The following is a 21,414-nucleotide window of genomic DNA, read 5'->3' as shown; positions in this document are numbered from 1 at the left end:
CATGTCGAACATGTTCAAACTAAATCTTGCAGGCCGATTCGACGTATTTCCGGTTCGACTTTCCACGTTACTGGTGTTTTGACACCTATCTGAGTATTAAAGGGCCAGTGCGCTCCTCTCTGAGTCATCGAGCTGGTCTCATCAGACTCTTCTTTGTGACAGGCCTGTTCTAAAATAAACGTGTCTGTATGTTCCTCCATTTCTATCGAGTGAAATGTTGTCAGAGAACAGACACACACACCAGGAAACAGGACCATAATAAACCCTTCAAGTTCCCATGCAGCTCTGAAGTTGGGATGAAAACAGAGCAACAGCAGCGCGCAGTGGACAAACTAGAGTATTACACCTGGGTTGAGTCAACTAATGTGTCAGCTATGGTGAACAGGGATGACTTCATATTACAGCTCAGTAAAAACAAGGTAATGTGGGACTAGTACCTTAGGAACAACAGCGTAATACTAGGGTACCCGGGGTTAAGTTCTGTACTACTGTAATAATGGGGCAAAATATTAGCATAATAATGTGTGAAGAAATCTCAAGGTAATAATGGGTTAATATTTGTATTTTCTTTAAAAATATTGAGATTTTTCCCCAGATATTTGTCTTACTCTATTATGGGAAATAAACCCAAACAAATCAAAGAAGAAAAAAATCAAATAGATTCGTTGGGGATTTGGGTGGGATAGTGCAGCATAAACAGAACTGTCCATACCAATTACAGATAGCCTAGACCAGGGGTCTGCAACCTGCGGCTCCGGAGCCACATGCGGCTCTTTAGCCCCTCTATAGTGGCCCCCTGTGGATTTAAAAAAAAACTGTTTTTTGTTTACATTTTCATTTTTATTTATCATTGTTGTAGGTATATGGTACGGCGGTACGACGGAGTATTAGGGCCACATTGAGGAAAATAAATAAATCTGAGATTTCGAGAAAAAAGTCATAATATTACGAATAAAGTCATAGGTTTACGAGAAAAAAGTCGTAATATTATGAGAATAAAGTCAGAAGTTTAAGAGAAAAAAGTCGTAATATTATGAGAATAAAGTCATAATATTATAAAGTAGTAATTTTACGTGTTATTTTCTTTTTGTCTTGTAAAGTTACTACTTTATTCTCGTAATATTATGACTTTTTTCCCGTAAAGTTGTTACTTTATTCTACCAATATTACGACTTTTTTTTCTTGTAAAGTTATGACTTTATTCTTGTAATATTACGACTTTGTTTCTTGTAAAGTTATGACTTTATTCTCGCAATATTACAATTTTCTTTTCATAAAGTTATGACGTTATTCTCGCAATATTACCACTTTTTTCTCGTAATATTTTGACTTTATTCTGGAAATCTCCAATTTTTTCCCCTCAATGTGGCCCTAATACTCCGTAGTACATTTGCACTAGGGCCCTCACTGCATTAGACTTATATACTATATACTGAGACTATAAACTGTGTTACCTTCATCACAATGCTCAAATGTTTTGCGGCTCCAGACAGATTTTTTTTTTCTTTGCATAAAATGGCTCTTTTGATATTAAAGGTAGCTGACCCCTGACCTAGACCATATAAGAAGCCATTGTATTCAACCATGTTGAACAGCTGGAGTCTGAGACCCCAGACAGAAGTAATACGTAATTTTTCTCTGGAAAATGACTGGACTTCTGAAACATCGTCCATCCATCATCTGTATCCTTTAAGGAGAAGCAGTTACAGATGATGGATTGTAACCACTCCAGGAGCTCAGGAGCCGATCCCAGCTGACATTGGGTGAGAGGCGGTGCAATCTGACTCAATCCCACACACACCGCCCTGCTGCCACTAATACTCACCAGAGCACCACATGTGGATTAATAGTCCCCAACAAATACACTATTTCCTCTTGTTTGAGTGACATTTGTAACCAGCTGTTAGAGGAAACTACTGTACATATATACAGTATATATATATATATATATATATATATATATATATATATATATATATACCGATCAGCAATGACATTAGGTCAGCATGGGCTCCCTGACCGGTCTGCGGCTACGCAGCCCCATACGCAACAAACATGATGCACTGTGTGTTCTGACACCTTTCTATCAGAACCAGCATTCACTTTTTCAGCAGTTTGAGCTCCAGTAGCTCTTCTATTGGATCGGACAACGCGGGCCAGCCTACACTCCCCACATGCATCAATGAGCCTCGGGTCTGACCCTGTTGCCGGTTCATCGGTTTTCCTTCCTTGGATCACTTTTGGTAGGTCCTGACCACTGCAGACCGGGAACATCCCACAAGAGCTGCAGTTCTGGAGATGCTCTGACCCAGTTGTCTAGCCATCACAGTTTGGCCCTTGTCAAAGTTGCTCACATCCTTACGCTGGCCCATTTGTTCTGCTTCCAACACAAAGTTCAAAGTTCAAAATCTTCACTAGCTGTCTAATATATCCCCCCACTGCCAGGTGCCATGGTAACGAGATAATCAATGTTATTCACTTCACCTGTCAGAAATCTGAATGTTATGGCTGATCGGTGGTATATACTGTTTACTGTATATATATATATATATATTATGACTTCAGTAGGAACAGAGATCAGAGAGTATTGAGAGACGGACTAACATATTGTGGGTTTGATCTTTTCATGGGATTTGTTGACAATAAAATATATATATATATATATATATATATATATATATATAATAACGCCAGTCTTATCTTAAAGGTCCCATATCGTACTCATTTTCAGGTTCATACTTGTATTTTGTGTTTCTACTAGAACATGTTCACATGCTGTAATGTTCAAAAAAGCTTTATTTTCCTCATACTGTCTGCCTGAATATACCTGTATTTACCCTCTGTCTGAAACGCTCTGTTTTAGTGTATTTCAACGGAATTGCAACCGAATTCCGTTGCTAGGCAACGGCTTGGGTCCATGTTTACTTCTTGTCAGCTGATATTATTCACAAACACTGCAACAGGAAATAAACTGGGACACATTTGGAATGTTTACGTTTAAAACCGTGTAATGGTCTAAATATTGTAGATTTGTGACATCACAAATGGACAGAAATCCTAACGGCTTTTTACAATTTCTAAATACGGGCTGTGTGTATTTCTCCGTATATTGAGCGTTTTGATAGTTTAACAGTATTTATAAAGCACTTAAACCTGCTTTATAATATAAAAGACCTGAAAATCTCCCTTTTTACAATATGGGACCTTACATATGAAAAGTAAGAGTGTCTTGGCAAAAGTGTCTTTGTTTCTAATTATCCTCTGAATTACAGTGTGTGTGTTAATCATCAGCTGATATTGAAGCTACCCAGAGGGTTCAGAATAGGATATAAGATGAGTATGCTCTACAACCATACTTATTAAAAAGAAAAAAAAAACAGTCTGAATAATCAACAAATTTGTCATCACACAGAACAGTTTTATTAATTTATTCTGATGTTACTTGTTACAGTAGCAACAGTGAAACAGGAATTTCCTCCTCTAAACAGTGTTGGACAGCAGAGGGACGTTAATGCTCACAGAGACAGACGGACACAGTTCCACCTTCTGATTAATAGCTCTGATCTCATATATATATATTATTATTTCAATAATAAATTATGTACAATTGTGTTGTAATGAGAGAGGTGTGAGACAGCTGACAAGAGAGACAGAGAGAGCTTGTGTCTTGGGTCGGGGTCGGGGTCGGGGTCGGGGGTCAGGTCCAGGGGGTCAGAGGTGAGAGGCACATGTCGGCCCCTCCGGGTACATAGCGGGACGCACCTGGAGGGAGGGAGAGGGGTGGTTGAGTCACCACACGTAGGAGTCGTCGTATCTGTGGAAGAACACGAGGGAGAATGTGTAACTGCTTGTATAAATTATCAGCATTTATATGGGTTCATTACAGGTCACATGACTCCTTCAGCTTATGTGCATGAGGTTTCTTTACCTTGACCTCTGGTCCCTGTTGCTGTCGCCACCGAACAGCAGCTCTGCAACCACATCCTCCTGAGTCGAACGCTTTCCATACCTGGGAGAGAGACAAGGAGGGCAGCACATTTTTATTATTTCAATTCACTATTGGATAGATTGCCGTGAAATTTGGTACAGATATTAACGCCGCATGCATTCATGATGAATCCAAATGACGTTGGCGATACTGATTGGATGGATTGTCATGAAGTTTGGTAGACACATTCATGTACCCCCTTGAGGATGAATTGGTGATCCCCTGACTTTTGATCTATAGCGCCACCATCAGATCAAAATTCCCATCCTTCCATCCATTCCTATCTCCACTCTGTGTTTGCTAAATAGCAAATGCTAGAATGCTAACTCGCTAAACCAAGATAGTGAACATGGTAAACATTACGCTTCTCACTGTAAGCTTGTTAGCAAACTGATGTTAGCATACTGATGTTAGCATTTAGCTCAAAGCAGCGCTGTGCTTCCGAACAGCGTCATAGAGCTGCTAGCGCGGCCGTAGAACCTTGTTAAACCAACACAATATTATTTCAGAATGTCGAGAGTTAATAGTATATATAGTAATAGTTAGTAGTTGCTGAGCCCCGACTGAGATAACCCTGATGACATCACTATGACATTAACTGTTTTCGCAGGCTGAGTAATATTCCTCGTGACTAATAAACTGACCTTTATGTGTAAAATCAGTTGAGTTCCCCTTTAATGAGATGTAGAATATCATTTAGCTTTTACATTTACCTTTTATATATACATATTTTTATGAGCATTGTTGAAGGAACCGGAGACCAAAGATTTTCATTGCCAATATGACAAATAAAGAACCTTTAAAGGAACGGTGTGTAGCATTTAAAGGGATCTATTAGCAGAAATGGAATATGATATTCATAACTATGTTTTATTTAGTGTATAATCACCTGAAACTAAGAATTGTTTTCGTTAGCTTAGAATGAGCCCTTCATATCTACATAGGGAGCGGGTCCACTTCACGGAGTGCTTCATGTTGCTCCTTCATGTTTCTACAGTAGCCCAGAACGGACAAACCAAACACTGGCTCTGGAGAGAGCCTTTAGCATTTTTTACGTCTCCTGACGGCCACCGTAGTTCTCCGACACGCTTGTGAAACTGTGGTAACGGGAGCCGCGGAGTACAAAACTGTGGCACCGCCAACTGCCGTCTGAGTTCCGTAAAGTAGCAGAGAGGTATTCAGTTGGTTGCAATCTGCAACCGCACCACTAGATGCCACCAAATCCTACACACTCTCCCTTTAAACACACAAGTCTGCATCACTTTTCAAAATCCAGACTATTTTTCCCATAACACAATGCCTCCTGTGTCAGAGAGGACACCACTGGTCTGTTTCAAACCTCTGGTTTTGGTGGTGGTTGTAGCAGTGAGATTAGGGAGATTATGTGTTATACAGTATATTCTGAGACATTCGAGACAAATGTGTCTTTTTTGCCTTCTTGACTCTCTTTGTCTGTGTCCTCTTACCCTGTCTGTCTGTCCGTCTGTCTTTGGTTCTCCTCCCTCCCTTTGTTCCTAATGCTTTAATTTCACAGTCAGATTCAGACTGGGCACGCTGGAGTGTAAGAGGGTGCCATTTCCCAGTCTGGGTGAGTCTTCTCATTCTCATGATAAGGAAACCAAGAGAGCCGCGAATGTAAAACCACAGAGCCGTTTAACAGAAAGTTTACTACCTAATGTGTGTGTGTGTGTAACCGCACTATTCAACACAGCCCCTGCAGCGCGACCTGCAGTTCCTCTGTTTTCCCATTAACCACCTGTTCCACCTCCCACTATGCCCCCCAGCACCCAATCTTATGCTTCGTTACACACACAGGGAGGTGTGTGAGTGTGATGCCCCCGTAGGAAAGCAATCAAACAACTGTGTCTCCGCTGTCACACAGCGCGACACATCCGGACATAAAATGTTTTCCCCATCTGATAATGGCTCCATCTGCACCCATATATGTGTCCCTGAGTCTCCCTGCTCAGTCCTGCTCTCATTCTATCTGTCTGACTATCTGAATATCTGCCTTTTTTGTTTATGTCTGATTGTCTGTCTATCCAATGGTCACTTTGACTTTGTCTTTTGCTCTCTGCAATGCAGTAACCTTCATCACGTTTTTTAGAAATATAACCCCAGTATGTGCTTTTCCTGTATTACCATTACATCAGAGTCAAAGTTATCCGATTTTCTAAAAGATAAGTACCTGGCCATCTTTGCCTGAATATATTTTCTGTTGATTTCATTTAAATTCAGAACAGTATACTTTCAAGAAATGTCCTCTGAAAATCAACAGCTGCTTATAAACTCAACTAACAAAAATAACTATCAGAACTTTGTCGCTATTTTCTTTAAAATAGTTCTATATTTCATGAAATTATGAGGAAAATAGAAATTGTCTTCAGAAAACGTAAGTCTGCTTGCTTTCACTGAAAATAACAGGAGCAAATAGAGATTCAAATGTCGTATCATTGAAATAGTTTGCATGAGAGATGTCTAATGGGAGCTAAAACAGTTGAAGTGTTTGTTGAAGTTGAATCACTGAAAGGGGTTTGAAATGTAATTCTGCTGGAGAATACTGAATCCTGGCGTCAAAATACTACAATCAGCTTAAAACATGTACAAAGTGTAACTTATAGAACATTAAAGGGGACATATCATGCTCATCATCAGGTTCATGTTTGTATTTTGGGTTTCTACTAGAACATGTTTACATGCTTTAATGTTCAAAAAACACACTATTTTCCTCATACTGAATGTCTGAATATACCTGTAATCACCCTCTATCAGAAACGCTCCATTTTAGCGCATTTCAATGGAATGGCAACGGAATTGCGTTGCTAGGAAAAAGCTTGGGTCCATGTTTACATCCTGTCAGCCGATGTCATTCACACACACTGCAACAGGAAATAAACTGGGACACATTTAGAATGTTTACGTTTAAAACTGTGAAATCGTCTAAATATTGTAGATTTGTGACATCACAAATGGACAGAAATCCTAACGGCTTGTTTCAAATGCACAGTTTCTGAATACGGGCTGTGTGTATTTATCTGTGGATTGAGTGTTTTGATAGTTTAACGGTATTTATATAGCACTTAAACCTGCTTTATAATATAAAAGACATGAAGATCTCACTTTTTACAATATGGGACCTTTAACTCTCCACATTTCCAGAACAAATACAGAGGATATGACCTCAATGGTAACTACGCCTCTGATTTTCATGTCTGTAAGTAAAGACACCAGTATATTTATACAATGCTATGAACTGCAGTATAAATTTATGCACCAAAGGCACCTGACTGCCTGCATCCATCTATTGGTATTTATATTATGTAGAGTGCATATAGCCATCACTGCATTCCCCAGCCAAACCTCCATTAGTTACCTTTATCACATATAATATGTCTTCATCTGCAACTCTCCAGTGAAATGTAAAAAACATTTGACTTTCTATGGCTTCTTTAAAACCACCATATCTAAATATCAACGACCTATTTGGCTTTCATGAATGAGAAACAAATAGCTCATGAGCCACACTGCTTCAAATCAAAAGATATCCCATCTGACAATTCTGTACCAGTGACGTTTATACCTGAGAGCAGCAGGCCTCGGCTCAGGCCCCGCTAACTGGATTTGGGATTCTTTCTTGGGTCCATCTGTACTGATTTTATTGCTCTGGTCCCATTGATTTGGAGGCCTGGAGGTTTTGGAGAGTGGCCAGTAATCTAATCTACTGAGTTAAAGGGTTAGGGGGGGGGGGTGGAGGAGCGGGGAGTGCATCACACATCAAAAGAGCTTTGGGCTTAAGTATGGCTGGAAACTCATAGAACTCAGTCGCTATAATGACTTGAATCAAACAAAATGAAATCTGGACTAAATGGGAAGAAGGAAAAAAAAAAAAGGCTAACTCAGTTCAGCTGCTGTTACATTTTTATTAGCTTAACACCTGGAAATCAGTTTGGGGGAAGGGTTCGTTTAATTTTTTGGGGATCCACATATGGTCCATTCCACAGAAGGATGTTGACGTCTATCTTCATACCCTTAGGATTTATCCTTAGGGAGTGTATAAAAATGATTAAAGGTCCCATATCGTGCTCATTTTCACTTGTATTTTGGGTTTCAACTAGAACATGTTTACATGCTGTAATGTTAAAAAAACAACTTTATTTTCCTCATACTGTCTGCCTGAATATACCTGTATTTACCTTCTATCAGAAATGCTCCATTTTAGTGCATTTCAACGGAATTGCGTTGCCTGGCAACAGTTTGGGTCCACGTTTACTTCCTCTCAGCTGATGTTATTGATATACATCGCAACCAGGAATAAACTGGGACACATTTAGAATGTTTACATTTAAAACCGTGTAATGGTCTAAATATTGTATATTTGTGACATCCAAATGGACAGAAATCCTGACGGCTTGTTTCAAACATACAATTTCTGAATACGGGCTGTGTGTATTTCTCCGTATATTGAGCTCTTCGATACTTTCACAGTATTTATAAAGCACTTAAACCTGCTTTATAATATAAAAGACATGAAAATCTCACTTTTTACAATATGGGACCTTTAATGACGTAGGGGTGAACAGAAAAAAGGGGGGAGGGCATTGTCATCTGTCTTTTGGCTAGAATGGAGGGTAGTCTGACTTTTTAGGGAGAGCCGAGGGACCCCAGATTTATATTGTAGTATTTCTGGCTTCCCTTGTCAGAAATGTCAGCGAGAAAAAGATTGCTGTTGGTCATAAAATGTCTCACTCCACTCATATTTATCAGCCCTGTATTCAAAAATAAAGAGATTGTCGGGAGTTGTTATATTTCTAATTTCACTTAACTTTCAACTTAATGTGTGCACTGATGGCTATAGTGAAAATTATTATTCAATAGTGAGATCTACACTATCTGATCCTAAATTTGGTATATGACTTGATTTGGTGAGTCCAAACATTTGGAGGATCAAAACGAACATTCAGTAAGTCTGTTGTGGCCCTTGCGTTGTTGGACATATCATAGTATAATAATCTAAACCCATAGCCAGAGAGCTTCACCCTAATGACATCATTTATCTGTCTACAACTCAACAAAGTACAAGACTAAACCTGTGCTGTGTATACGTGTGTGTACATACCTCTGCCTGGTGATCAGATTGATGTAGTGCCTTAGGGCGGTGTAGTACTTGGCCAGCTCTTCAGGTGGAGCGTCATCTCCGGGGTTCTCAGGTTTGGGGGGGTAGGCGTCCGCCAGCGTTCCCAGACACACCAGCACGCACAGCACTACGGCTGCCAGCACCGTCCATGGCTTCAGTATCACGGCCATCTGTAACAGGGGCTGCAAGATTTTGGTTTTGAATTAACTCCAATACGACAATTAACATGACCATTTTGGATTTCTTTAAAAAAAAAAAATTCTATAGTTATTTGATTTGTTTCAATGGTTGATTGTTGTAATTGTACTGTGTTAATTAGGTTGTGAAAAAGTTTTGTTAAAAATGAATAACTAAAAGAAAAAAAACACTTTTCCTATCACAGATGTTTCCTTGAATCAATCCCATTACACCTCACAAAGAAAAGAGAGTGAAGGAGGCCTGACGGCTGATAAAGAAACATTTTCTCCATGTTTTCTATGAAAAAAATGTGTGTTAAGCCTCTCCTGAGGGGCATGGGGTGGAAAAAAACATTCCACCCGATTCATTTGTTTTCTTAGGAAATGCCTGCTCAGGCTAAGTTAGCTGACGAGTAAATAGAGGTGTATGGAGCAGCTAAACAAATCAATATTTATCATGTAAAGAAAAAAAGGCTTTAGATTGACTTATTGTCCGCATTGTTTAGTTCCTGAGGAAGATGAAGAAAAATGGATCGACTCCAGTGGAGGAAAGTAATTTCACATGTCATCAGGGAGTTTGATGGTGGTCATGAAATGGACATAAATGTTGTGCAATATGTTGATGATGTGATGGTAATACTCTGTGTGATGTGATGATAATACTCTGTGCGATGTGTCGATAATACTCTGTGTGATGTGATGATAATACTCTGTGCGATGTGTCGATAATACTCTGTGTGATGTGATGATAATACTCTGTGCGATCTGTCGATAATACTCTGTGTGATGTGATGATAATACTCTGTGTGATCTGTCGATAATACTCTGTGTGATGTTGCAGCAGCTTGATTTCCATTCTAGTGCATTATGAGGCTGATATACCTTTTCTTTTATGTGAGCTTTAAGGCTATTATTATTATTATTATCATCATTAAATCTACTACTACTACTACTACTGATCATTATAATTATTATTAGTATGAATGCTATTTTAATAAAAATATCAATAACAATATTAAATAATCATGACTAAATGAAAAACGAAAGAAAAACAGAAATATAAGTAAAGTTTGCACACTTGCCACTCCACCACTGTTCACCAGTAAAACAGTCAAATAATCGCAATAATTATTAAATCTTTTTCACTTTTACTTAGGCTTCTACATCGGAATATCAAGGCTGAGTTACGTCGTCAAACAATGAATAAAATATATAAGTAGATATACAGTAACTCCTCTTTTTTCTTCTTTTTTTTCTTCATTAAACCCGCCGGCAATAAGAAATACAGCTGCAGGTGTTTTTTTTAGACCCTCTATCTGCTCTTACAATGATTCTTCTACTTCTAGAGTTCTCTTCCCGCCAGGTCACGGGGGGGGCGGGTGATTACCTCTGTGCTTCTTTCTTTTGCTGCATGTGCGATGTTTTAAGTACGAACTGAGGCTTGTTTGACTGAAAAAGGAGCAAGTCAGCGACTGCATATGTCTGCAATAATGTAATGACGACATAAAATAAGGAGACTTGCTCCAACAGTCCCGTCTGTCTGTCTGTCTGTCTGTCTGGATGAGGTTCGGATTTGGCGCTGTCCGTGGTGCTGAACGCACCTCGGAGCTATGACCTGCTGCCTTCCACTCTGCAATCCACTGAAATATATGAATTATTTAAAAAATATATTTTGATTTGTTTTGTTGGATTGACGTTGTTATTTCTTTTAAATCTCTATTATTATTATTATTATTATTTATTATTATTATTATTATTATTATTATATATATATATAATTTTTTTTTGTAGGTGAATATTGTATGTATTATATTATTTTCTAGTGTGTTTCTAATTTTGGTGTCATTACTGCCTTAAGTCTTATCACTATTAGTGTTATATTGGTTATTTCCTTTATTATCGGAGGTGGGAGGGAAAAATGGATGAAAAATAGAGGACTACTTATTTGCTCTGTAATTTATATGCCTTGCAATGTTCTTACAATTAAAAAAAATGTTTTAAAAATGTTATGAGAGCTACAAGTTCTTTTAATATGGTATATATGGTATATATATATTTGTATTCTGTGGGTATCGTTCCTATGCAGAGGGTAATTTAGTTTATTTATTGACTACACTGAGAGCGTTTTATATTTTAATAATTTATTGATTTATTTATCGTGTTGAGTTGAATGTGCTACTTATTGTCTACTGTAATTACCCTGTGCCTTTTTTACTTTTTCTTTTCTTAAAGCTGACTCTGTGTAAACTGCTCAGAATTCCAATGTACTTAATAATAATCTAATAATCTAATAATCTTGAATCTTGAATCTTGAACTGGTCATTTAAACACCGAGTTTTACAGCAAAGCCAGGATAAGAAATATATACATGTTAACCGCCGAGGCTGAGCAGAAAATCGGAGTTGGTAAGTTTAAAAAGTCTTAAACCTTTAGTCTGACTGTAAAGATGTGAGCTTTTTGGAGTCTGGCGGGGAGCGTTTTATTTTACGCGCAAAAGTTGAATAAAAAAAGACATCGGTTGAACAAAACATTGAGACACAGTAAATATTTAAAAGTATTGCTCATAAAGTTTAAATGTGTCGTAATATTTGTCATGTTTTTCTCCTAAAAAAAAAGTACAAAAACTGTTGTGAGATAATTTGATCCAACGCAATTTAACTTGTATGTTTGCCCAGAATACGGCACAAATATATATCAGATAGATCTGCTATTAAAACGTTCTTATTCGTATCAGAAAACATGTTAAATGGCTCCATGTGAGAGTGAGGAGAGTGAAGACTTACTTTGAGAAGACTTTTGGAGGTTACAGGTAGAAGAAGTCGGTCTTTGCTGTCTTCTTCTCTCTTCTTCGATCAGTTTGACTCTGGAGGTGTCTTGGTTTCAAACTCCACACAGAGGTGATTTATATAGTTGAGCAGCACCGGAGGAGGGAGGGGTGACACCAGAATGCGTACATACTTTGGTGCGCGCGTGTGTGTGTGTGTGTGTGTGTGTGTGTGTGTGGTGTGTGTGTGTGTGTGTGTGTGTGTGTGTGTGTGTGTGTATGTGTGTGAAGCAAAAGGGTGGATGAAGAGGCCGTATGCGTCAGATGGTGTTGATGATGGAGATATTACGCACGTCAGTCCTGTGTCTTTGATAGAGTTAACAGATGATATTTTGGGCTGTGATGACACACAAAAGCTCATCAGTGGTGAATAAAAATAATCATCCACCCTTTTGCTGGATTGTTCTTTAAAGCCAGACTGCAAATTACCTTAATAATAAGAAAGGAGAAAAATTAATTAGTCAACCAGAAGGAAATATTTCATGAACTGTTTGTGCCATCCTGAGATACTACAGGTTGGAGTTCAAGACGATGTGGATTATTCACAGCTTGCAAACTTGGTTCTGACTAGTGAAGTCCAGCCTGGCCACTGCATTTGTCCTGCAGAGATGGTGTGTTTTGGGGGCATTACTGCAGCAGGGAAGCCCTTAAAGGGACTGTTTGTAACTTCTTACACATATAAATCATTGCTGGTCGGTGTCCCATGCATGCTCGCGTGTGGCTACGCTGTTCAGACAAGACTCCAACACAAACTACATGGAAGCACCAAAACCGCAAAGTTCTATATAGTGAAGCTCGTCTGTTAAACAGTGTTGGCCGCAGTCGGAGGATGCGGGGGAGACCGTAGCTTTGGTCTCCAGGACCGGAGTCTCTGCTGTACTCTGCTCCTCGGCTCCTCTGCTTGCCTTCACTCACACACCGCACTCGTTCTCACTCTTTCGCTCCACTCTCACGTGCATGCTGCTCACTCCACACTGCAGAAGAGTTAGTTTAGCCCTGAGAATATCTAGTGAATGTACAGTGGACGTTTGTTCAGAAATAACTGCTGCAACTCCTCCAGACCAACAGAGGTTTCCCGTGTCTTGTGAAGTGACGGGGCTACGCAGAGAAAAACGTTATCGTCTCCGACCGGGTGCCATTGTCTCCCTCCGGCCACGGTCGGGAGGCTGAGGCAGGAAAAGCCAACACTAGGATCAGCAGTGATTCATGGAGAGACCTTCGTCTGGTCAGCTAACATTACTGCCAAGCAGCTGAAATATAGAGTGATATTGTGCTTTTGGCTGATGTGTGTCTCCTCACTGTTTTGAGCAATGCTCATTCATGTCTATGTAGAACGAGTGCGAGCAACAGGACGCTGACTTTCGTTGACTTAACAGCCACAGGTGTTGCTGTTAACAAGCAATTTCTGTCCCTTTAACAGGGGGCAGCAACGTATAGAATAAATCTGTAGTCCAGACCACAATCATTGTTATGTGTGTGGTCAGCTTGACTGTCTTTTGTGAGAGGCATTTCCCGCCCACCCCTTGAAAATACGCTAGTAAACTTTCAGTTATTTCACCTCAGCAGTCCGTCACAATCTGTTTCTGACTAAATTTGAGGCGAGAAATTGGCAAGACATAGCTGCTAAATCTTCACTCTTAGATACACGAGGCCTAATTTAAAAGTTTGTTCTGACTTTGGTCGCTCAGCAGACTTCCAGCGAGTTAGCCTACGTTAGCACAAAGAGGGCGGCAACGGAAGAGAGAGACGGCGGGAAAAACCAGCATGTAGAGCCGTCATATCTTCACATCTAACTCTCCAATTAAGGCTTTATTTTGACCAAAGTTAAAGAGTTCAAGGTTGTTGTGAAAGTGGAAAGACTAACCAAGACAGGTTTGATGAGTTTTATTTGGTTTCTGTCGTGCTTCAAGTGTGTTTTACGATCAGCGAGGTCAAATTGCTGTTTTTTTCTATGGAGTCTGGTCGGTTTGAGGAGAGCATAACGGCGTTTTCTTTTCACCACTAACACAGTGAATTGAGGGTTTATTTCCACCAAACCGGAGTTGGTGATTGTTGGAACAGTGGAGAGACTAACAAAGACGGTTTTCATGAGTTTTATTTTGTTTCTGTCGAGTTTGAATGAAGTGTGTTTTACAATCTATAAATACTGTGTTTTTTAATGGAGTCTGGTGGCTTTGAGGATGATATTAATTGTGTGTTTTGTGCGTTTATCAATTACAATTGTCCAAATCCCTGTTGATTTTATTTATTTTTAATAGGCCTCCATGTTTTCATGGCAGCAGCGGCTCCTCCTCCATCCACTCCTTGCTGCTCCTCACTGCTCCGCCACTGCTCCTCGCACCATTTCATGCTTGAAAAACATCATACATTTCTTAATGTAGACCACTGACCATACCTGCTACAGTCACGTATCATATATTGCTGGATTCAGCACAGTCATACCGTTTCATCAAACCAACAAAGATTGGTGCTTCTGGGACAATACCAGCCAAAGCTGCCTAAAAAGTAAATGAATACGTTCATCATAGACCTTCATATTTGATATTTCCCTTTATTGTACTTATGTGTTTGTAGTACTGTACTTCCTCAATGCATCAATATATTCACATTCTGTTTCTTCACACATGGAGAGGAACCTGGTCACCCTCACACCAAATTTGGGATCAATCAGAGCTAGCATTATGAAATTACATGAGTTTTGTTGTACCATCTCCCATTCGGCCTGGCTTTATTTTGCACTTCTTTAATTTATGCAGTATGTCACAATATCTGTCAATTTAATCCCTTTTACAGTAAAATATTTTTATACAAGAATACATTTCATATATAGGAGACCTAAGAGAATATGAAAAAACGTTGTTGTTGTTCTTTGTTTTACCTCCTGTGGGGGTATCTCAAGAACTAAAGCACCTTTGGGCGTCTTCCCTCTAGCCTACTACAGCTTTAGTCCACAGGAACCACCAAAATCAACACAAAATGAAAGTTCCTCGTAGTAACTGTGGCTTTACACAGTATGTGTCTGTGAAGATTGTGACTTTGTAAAGATTGTGTTTGGGGCAGTTGAAGTTGACGTTGCTCGCCCGTTCCCACATATTCTTTCACTTCCATTTAAAGGGAATGTTTGTAAGAATCAGAAATTGCTTGTTAACAGCAAAACCTGTGGCCTTTAAGTCAACGAAAGTCAGCGTCCTGTTGCTCGCGCTTGTGCTCGCTCTACATAGACATGAACGAGCATCGCTCAAAACAGTGAGGAGACACACGTCAGCTAAAAGCACAATATCACTCTATATTTCAGCTGCTTGGCAGTAATGTTAGCTGACCAGACGAAGGTCTCTCCATGAATCAATGCTGATCCTAGTGTTGGCTTTTCCTGCCTCAGCCTCCCGACTGCGGCCGGAGGGAACAGGGGAGACACCGGAGTTTTGGTCGGAGACGATAACGTTTCTCTCTGCAGAGCCCCGTCACTTCACAAGACACGGGAAACCTCTGTTGGTCTGGAGGAGCTGCAGCAGTTATTTCTACACAAACGTCCACTGTACATTCACTAGATATTCTCAGAGCTAAACTAACTCTTCTGCAGGATGTATTGGCGCGCATGCACGTGAGAGTTAAGCGAAAGAGCGAGAACGAGCGCGGTGTGTGAGTGAAGGCAGGCAGAGGAGCAGAGGAGCAGAGTACAGCAGAGACTCCGGTCCTGGAGACCAAAGCTACAGTCTCCCCCGCGTCCTCCAACCGCGGCCAACACTGTTTAACAGACGGGCTTCACTAGATACAAACAAGAGGTTTCGGTGCTTCCATGTAGTGAACAGCGTAGCCACACGCGAGCGTACATGGGACACCGACCCGCAATGATTTATACGTGTAAGAAGCTACAAACAGTCCCTTTAACAAGTGTAGCCAGTGTGGATAATGGCACATGTACACAACATGAACAGACACATACGTTAAAGACTGCTTCAGTTAGCATAGTTTTATATCAGGATGCAAATTTAATAAGAGTGAGGTATCACATATCTGCATAATATAACTAATATCAAGGATATTAATAATGAAAACCCACCACTCATTTACATTGTAATCATATCTCTCACTGTCAATACTGTGGGAATAACATAAAGCCTTGGTCTTATTAAAGCAAATACCCCCCCCCCCCCCCTCCCCCCCCCACAGAAGGTAGATACGTAAAAACTTGACATATGTAACACTAAACCATTCCAATACTAGTAGAGAAAAAACAATGTTATATCAGTCTCCACCGCAAAGCGTGAAATCCAATCACATAAATTTAATTATCCTGCCGGATTATGATGAGGTTCAAAAGAAAATAACAAAAAAATAAAGAGAGATGATTTGCTCACTGTGATGGATAACCTATTAGCAAATTAAAAGTACCTGCAATTAGATTTTCATGCTGTTTTTGTGAAGTGAATCTCGTGGCTGCTTGGAGGGTGAGAACTTGTTAAATGTTCTGGTGTTCTTTAGCAAGTGTAGATGTAGAACATGTAGTTAAAGGTCCCATATTGTAAAGAGTGAGATTTTCAAGTTTTTTATTATAAAGCAGGCTTAAATCCTATATAAATACTGTGAAAGTATTGAAACGCTCAATCCACAGGGAAATACACACAGACCGTATTCAGAAACTCTGCATTTGAAACAAGCTGTCAGGATTTCTGTCCATTTGTGATGTCACAAATAAACAATATTTAGACCCTTTACACAGATTTAAACGTAAACATTCTAAATGTGTCCCAGTTTATTCCTGGTTGCAGTGTATGTGAATGACATCAGCTGACAGGAAGTACACATGGACCCAAGCTGTTGCCTAGCAACGCAATTCCGTTGAAATGCACTAAAACGGAGCGTTTCAGGCAGAGAGTAAATACAGGTATATTCAGGCAGACAGTATGAGAAACATAAAGGGTTGTTTTTACATTAAAGGATGTAAACATGTGAAACAAAATACAAGTATGAACCTGAAAATGAGCACAATATGGGACCTTTAAATCTGAATTCCCTTAAAGGGGACATGCTCATCTTCAGATTCATACTTGTATTTTGGGTTCCTACTAGAACATGTTTACATGCTTTAATGTTCAAACAACACATCATTTTTCTCATACTGTCTGTCTGAATATAGCTGTATTCACGCTCTATCAGAATCTATGGCAACAGAAATGCGTTGCAAGGAAACAGTTTAGACACGTTTAGAATGTTTACGTTTAAAACTGTGAAATTGTCTAAATATTGTAAATTTGTGACATCACAAATGGACAGAAACCCTAACGGCTTGTTTCAAACGCTCAGTTTCTGAATACGGGCTGTGTGTATTTCTTCGTATATTGAGCATTTTGATAGTTTAACAGTATTTATGAAGAACTTAAACCTGTTTTAAAATATAAAAGACATGAAAATCTCACTTTTTACAATATGGGACCTTTAACTTTTCTTCTTCTCAGTTTCAGTCATCTTTTCCTGTTTAAACACACCGGACGAGAATTGGGGAAACTTGATATACTTTATATTTTCTTATTTTTTTTGCCAAGCAACCATCCATTCATCCAGCATAATCATCCAGCGTAATCCATCTCTTTCGTTGTCTCTTTCTGTCTCTGTATGACACACTCAAGGCCAGTAAAAGCAATACAAACATGTCAGAGATTAGCTCTCAACCATAGTCTATTCCCTGAGCAAACACAGGAGCCAACTGCCCTACTGAGTGTGAGTGTGTGCGCGTGTGTTTGTGTGCGTGTGTGTGTGTGTGTGTACTTGGTAGGGAATGTTGAATGTGTGTTTAGAGAAGCCAGCACACCATAGTTCCTTTCACAAATACTTTTACCTGTGATAATGCTTCACTAAAAGGGCAATTACTGACTATGGCGTATGTGTGTGTATTTGTATGTGTGTGTATATGTGTATGTGTGTATGTGTGCGTGTGTCTGTCTACCCAAGAGGCCACGTTTAAACTGACAATGACCAGTTTTCTAAGACCTAGCTTAATCTATGATATGAGACAAATGAAGAAGATGGAAACAGATTTCAGTGGCAACTAGAATGGCACTCGGAGAGCACAGACCTCTGCAGTATTCATCAGTGATACACAAAATAAGCTTTCAAGTTGTTTTATTGACACCATCAGCATCATTCTATTTTTGTTAACAAATGTGGTCCTCAAAGAAAATATTAGAAGATACAAAATATTACATAACGAATGTGGTTAATTAAGGATACATCTGACAGGAGAACAGGCTGAACTGAAGGAGTTTTGTCACACTATACTATAGTTGACCACAGTTTGCGATGTCCACCTTGGCTGAAGTTTTGCCGCTGTGTGAGCCTGCGCTCTCCATTCTCTGGACAACATGGAAACCCTCCTCAACCTTTCCAAACACCACATGCTTCCCGTCCAGCCTGGAGAGGAGAAACGAACATCTGAAATAAGCTGAAACTGATGATTAAACCTGAATCCAGCAGCCCATGAGTCAAAGTGGAGCTCACCATTCAGATTTTTTAAAGCAGATGAAGAACTGGGATCCTTGAGGAGCTGCAGCATTTATATCTGCACAAACTTCTGTACAGTGGAAGTTTGAATATCACTAAATATTCTCAGAGCTAAATTAACTCTTCTGAAGTGTGTAGTGTGTGCGCTCATGCACGTGAGAGGTGGAGCGAGAGAGCGAAATGTGCATCAGTGAAATTTCTTCGGCTGTGCTTGCGGAATATGTGGTGCTGGAAGTTTGGTGACACAGTAACTTCTGGCGCTCTAATTGGACATATCGTTTTTACAGGGTAACTATCAACAAAGTTAAACTTTAGTATGGATTTACTTGCCCCTCGAGGTAGTCCACTGCTTGTGGGGATTCCACTGAAATGACCCAATTTCAGTCCAAAACTCTGCTATTCTAAGGACTGTGGCCTTAATGTGGGTGTGTTTTCTCCCAGCAGATGATGAGTCAGTCCTTAGTGAGTCTGGATGCAGATTAAAGGTGGCAGCTCTTCCTTAATCTCCATCTCACTGCCCTGGGCTGTCTGACCCATGTGGGGAGAGGGGCCCGTACATTTTTCCCCGGGGTTCTACACTTCTGTAAAAAATCAGGCATGATAAAAAAAAAAAAAATCCTAATTACAAATAGCACTTCAGTTCAACAGAATTCGAAAACCTTTGTCTCCACACTAGTTTTTTGGTTACTTGTGGGGCTCTGTTTACAGCTCTAGTTTCTGTATTCATTGTTTTGTTTTCTTGGTGTTCTGTCTTACAATAGAAACATTTAAAAAGGGGACTCTTTTACAATATTTACCCCATACACACACATTCATACACTCATAGCAGAGGCTGCCATACAACCCATAATGGCAGGTATATTTAGTTTTAATATACCTGCCATTATGGGTTGGTCTGAATCTATACATGGTAGCAGCCGTGATCAAGAGTGTCATTGGGCAAGATACTGAACCCCAACAACTGTAGATTTGGCGTTTTTTCACTTTAAACTCTGTGAAATTACAGTTGAGTTCAACCAAAGCACACTTGGTGATTGCTGGAAAGAGTAACGACGACGGTTTAGGTGAGTTTTATCTTGTTTCTGTCCAGTTAGAATGAAGTGTTTTACAATGCTCCGCTACGTACAGTTGATCTCAACATAAACAAAAATACACGTGGATGATGGCGCAAGCTGAACGGAGATGGGGGGCGGAGGTCTGCGCTCTCCGAGTGCTATTCTAGTTAGCATATGAATTCTTGAGTTCTGGCCAGTTTTTTGAGTTTACAGAGATCTTGACCTTTGACCACCAAATTCTAATCAGTTCATCCTTGAGTCCAAGTGGACGTTTGTGCCAAATTTGAATCAATTCCCTCTGATGGTATCAGACTATCAGATGTGTGGAGGGAGAGAGTTCCAGAGCCTGGGAGCAGAGCAGCTGAACTCCCTAGCTCCCATGATGCTGAGGCGTGAGGTGGGGGGGGGGTTAGAAGACCAGCTGATGATGAGCGGAGGGAACGGGAGGGGGTGTACTCCTGAAGGAGGTCAGTGAGGTAGGTGGGGGGGCGAGGTTGTGGAGGGCTTTGTAGGTGAGCAGTGTCACAATATCTGTCAATTTAACCAATCACTTTACCTTTACACTTTCTATGACGCCCATGTCTATAATGCATTATAAACATACTAAAGGGATTAAAAAAACAATACACTGTCATTCACTGACTCGGGAAGGACATTGTTACACACTCTTGGTATTAATGATTTTAAAACCCTTAAGTTTTCTTTCTGTCTTTCTTTCTTTTTTAATAATTGATCTGCATGCCTCTCACTCTCGCTGTCTCTGATCCCCTCAAATATTTTAGAATCGTCGTCCTAGAATGAAACATCTTCACAGGCCCTACAGGGGTTTGTGGTGTGTAGGTGTATGTGATTGTGACTATGCATGTATTTGTGTCATTTATGTACGAGCGTCTGCATGTGCGCAAGTTCTTTCATTACAGTCGTAAGGACCAAATGTGCAATGACGTCCTCCAGAGTGAGTGCCTTTTGCTGGCAAACCAGTAATATAGATGAAAGTGTGTGTGTGTGTGTGTGTGTGTGTGTGTGTGTGTGTGTGTGTGTGTGTGTGTGTGTGTGTGTGTGAGTGTGTGCGTGTGTGTGTGTGTGTACACACGTGTGGAGAAAAGTGTGCAAGACCTGCAGATGACAATCTCTCTCCATCGCTGTGATGACTTGAGCCCCACAGACACCATCACCGACAATTCAGTGCACATACATACACACACTTTGCAGGAAATGATTGCATATTTTCCACGGCGACAGTTATTAGGTCATAATGATGATGGATTCTCCAGCCCTGTGAGGTTGTAAACTTTGTTTCTCCTGCAGACAGACGTCCTCAGAGGACGCTGTTTTTTTACACTGGCAGCCAGTTCACTCGAAACATACAAAACTCTCATCTCAATAATCTGATTTGAGCTGGTGTGTGTGTGTGCGTTCCTTTGGTTCATTTCCCAGCAAATGTGTGTGTGTCAAATATGTAGGAAAAAAGGACTTGAATATAGGGATGCACCGATACCGATACCAGTATTGGGTATCGGGTCCGATGCTGTGCTCATGTACTCTTACTCGCAAAATGGCTCCGATACAACGGCACTGATACCACTTTACAGCAGCGCAACGTTAACCTCTCGTCACCATCTTGCGGGTCCTCACGCTCCACCTCCCCGACGGTGCGGGCGAGACGGGCCGGTGGTGCGCCAGACCCCGCTGGGCCCTGATCCCACCTCAGCCGGCGCGCGCCGGCCCTCACTTTTATT

At 40.3% G+C, this 21,414-nt stretch overlaps 1 protein-coding gene across 1 annotated transcript; it reads right to left on the bottom strand.

Moving 5' to 3' along the window:
• Positions 1–3,401: 3,401 nt before the first annotated feature.
• On the bottom strand, positions 3,402–12,214 carry pyya (peptide YYa). The gene is made up of 4 exons (XM_037793132.1): positions 12,082–12,214; positions 9,105–9,304; positions 3,929–4,009; positions 3,402–3,814 (listed from the first exon to the last, which is right to left on the bottom strand). Exons 2-4 carry the CDS (start codon positions 9,290–9,292, stop codon positions 3,790–3,792), a joined length of 294 nt encoding a protein of 97 aa, XP_037649060.1. The 5' UTR covers positions 9,293–9,304; positions 12,082–12,214; the 3' UTR covers positions 3,402–3,789.
• Positions 12,215–21,414: the final 9,200 nt, after the last annotated feature.

This window comes from Sebastes umbrosus, chromosome 14 (genome assembly GCF_015220745.1).
Source record: "Sebastes umbrosus isolate fSebUmb1 chromosome 14, fSebUmb1.pri, whole genome shotgun sequence".
NCBI lineage: Eukaryota > Metazoa > Chordata > Actinopteri > Perciformes > Sebastidae > Sebastes > Sebastes umbrosus.
The sequence above is the reverse complement of the archived record's forward strand: the minus strand, read 5'-3'. Positions and strand labels throughout refer to the sequence as shown.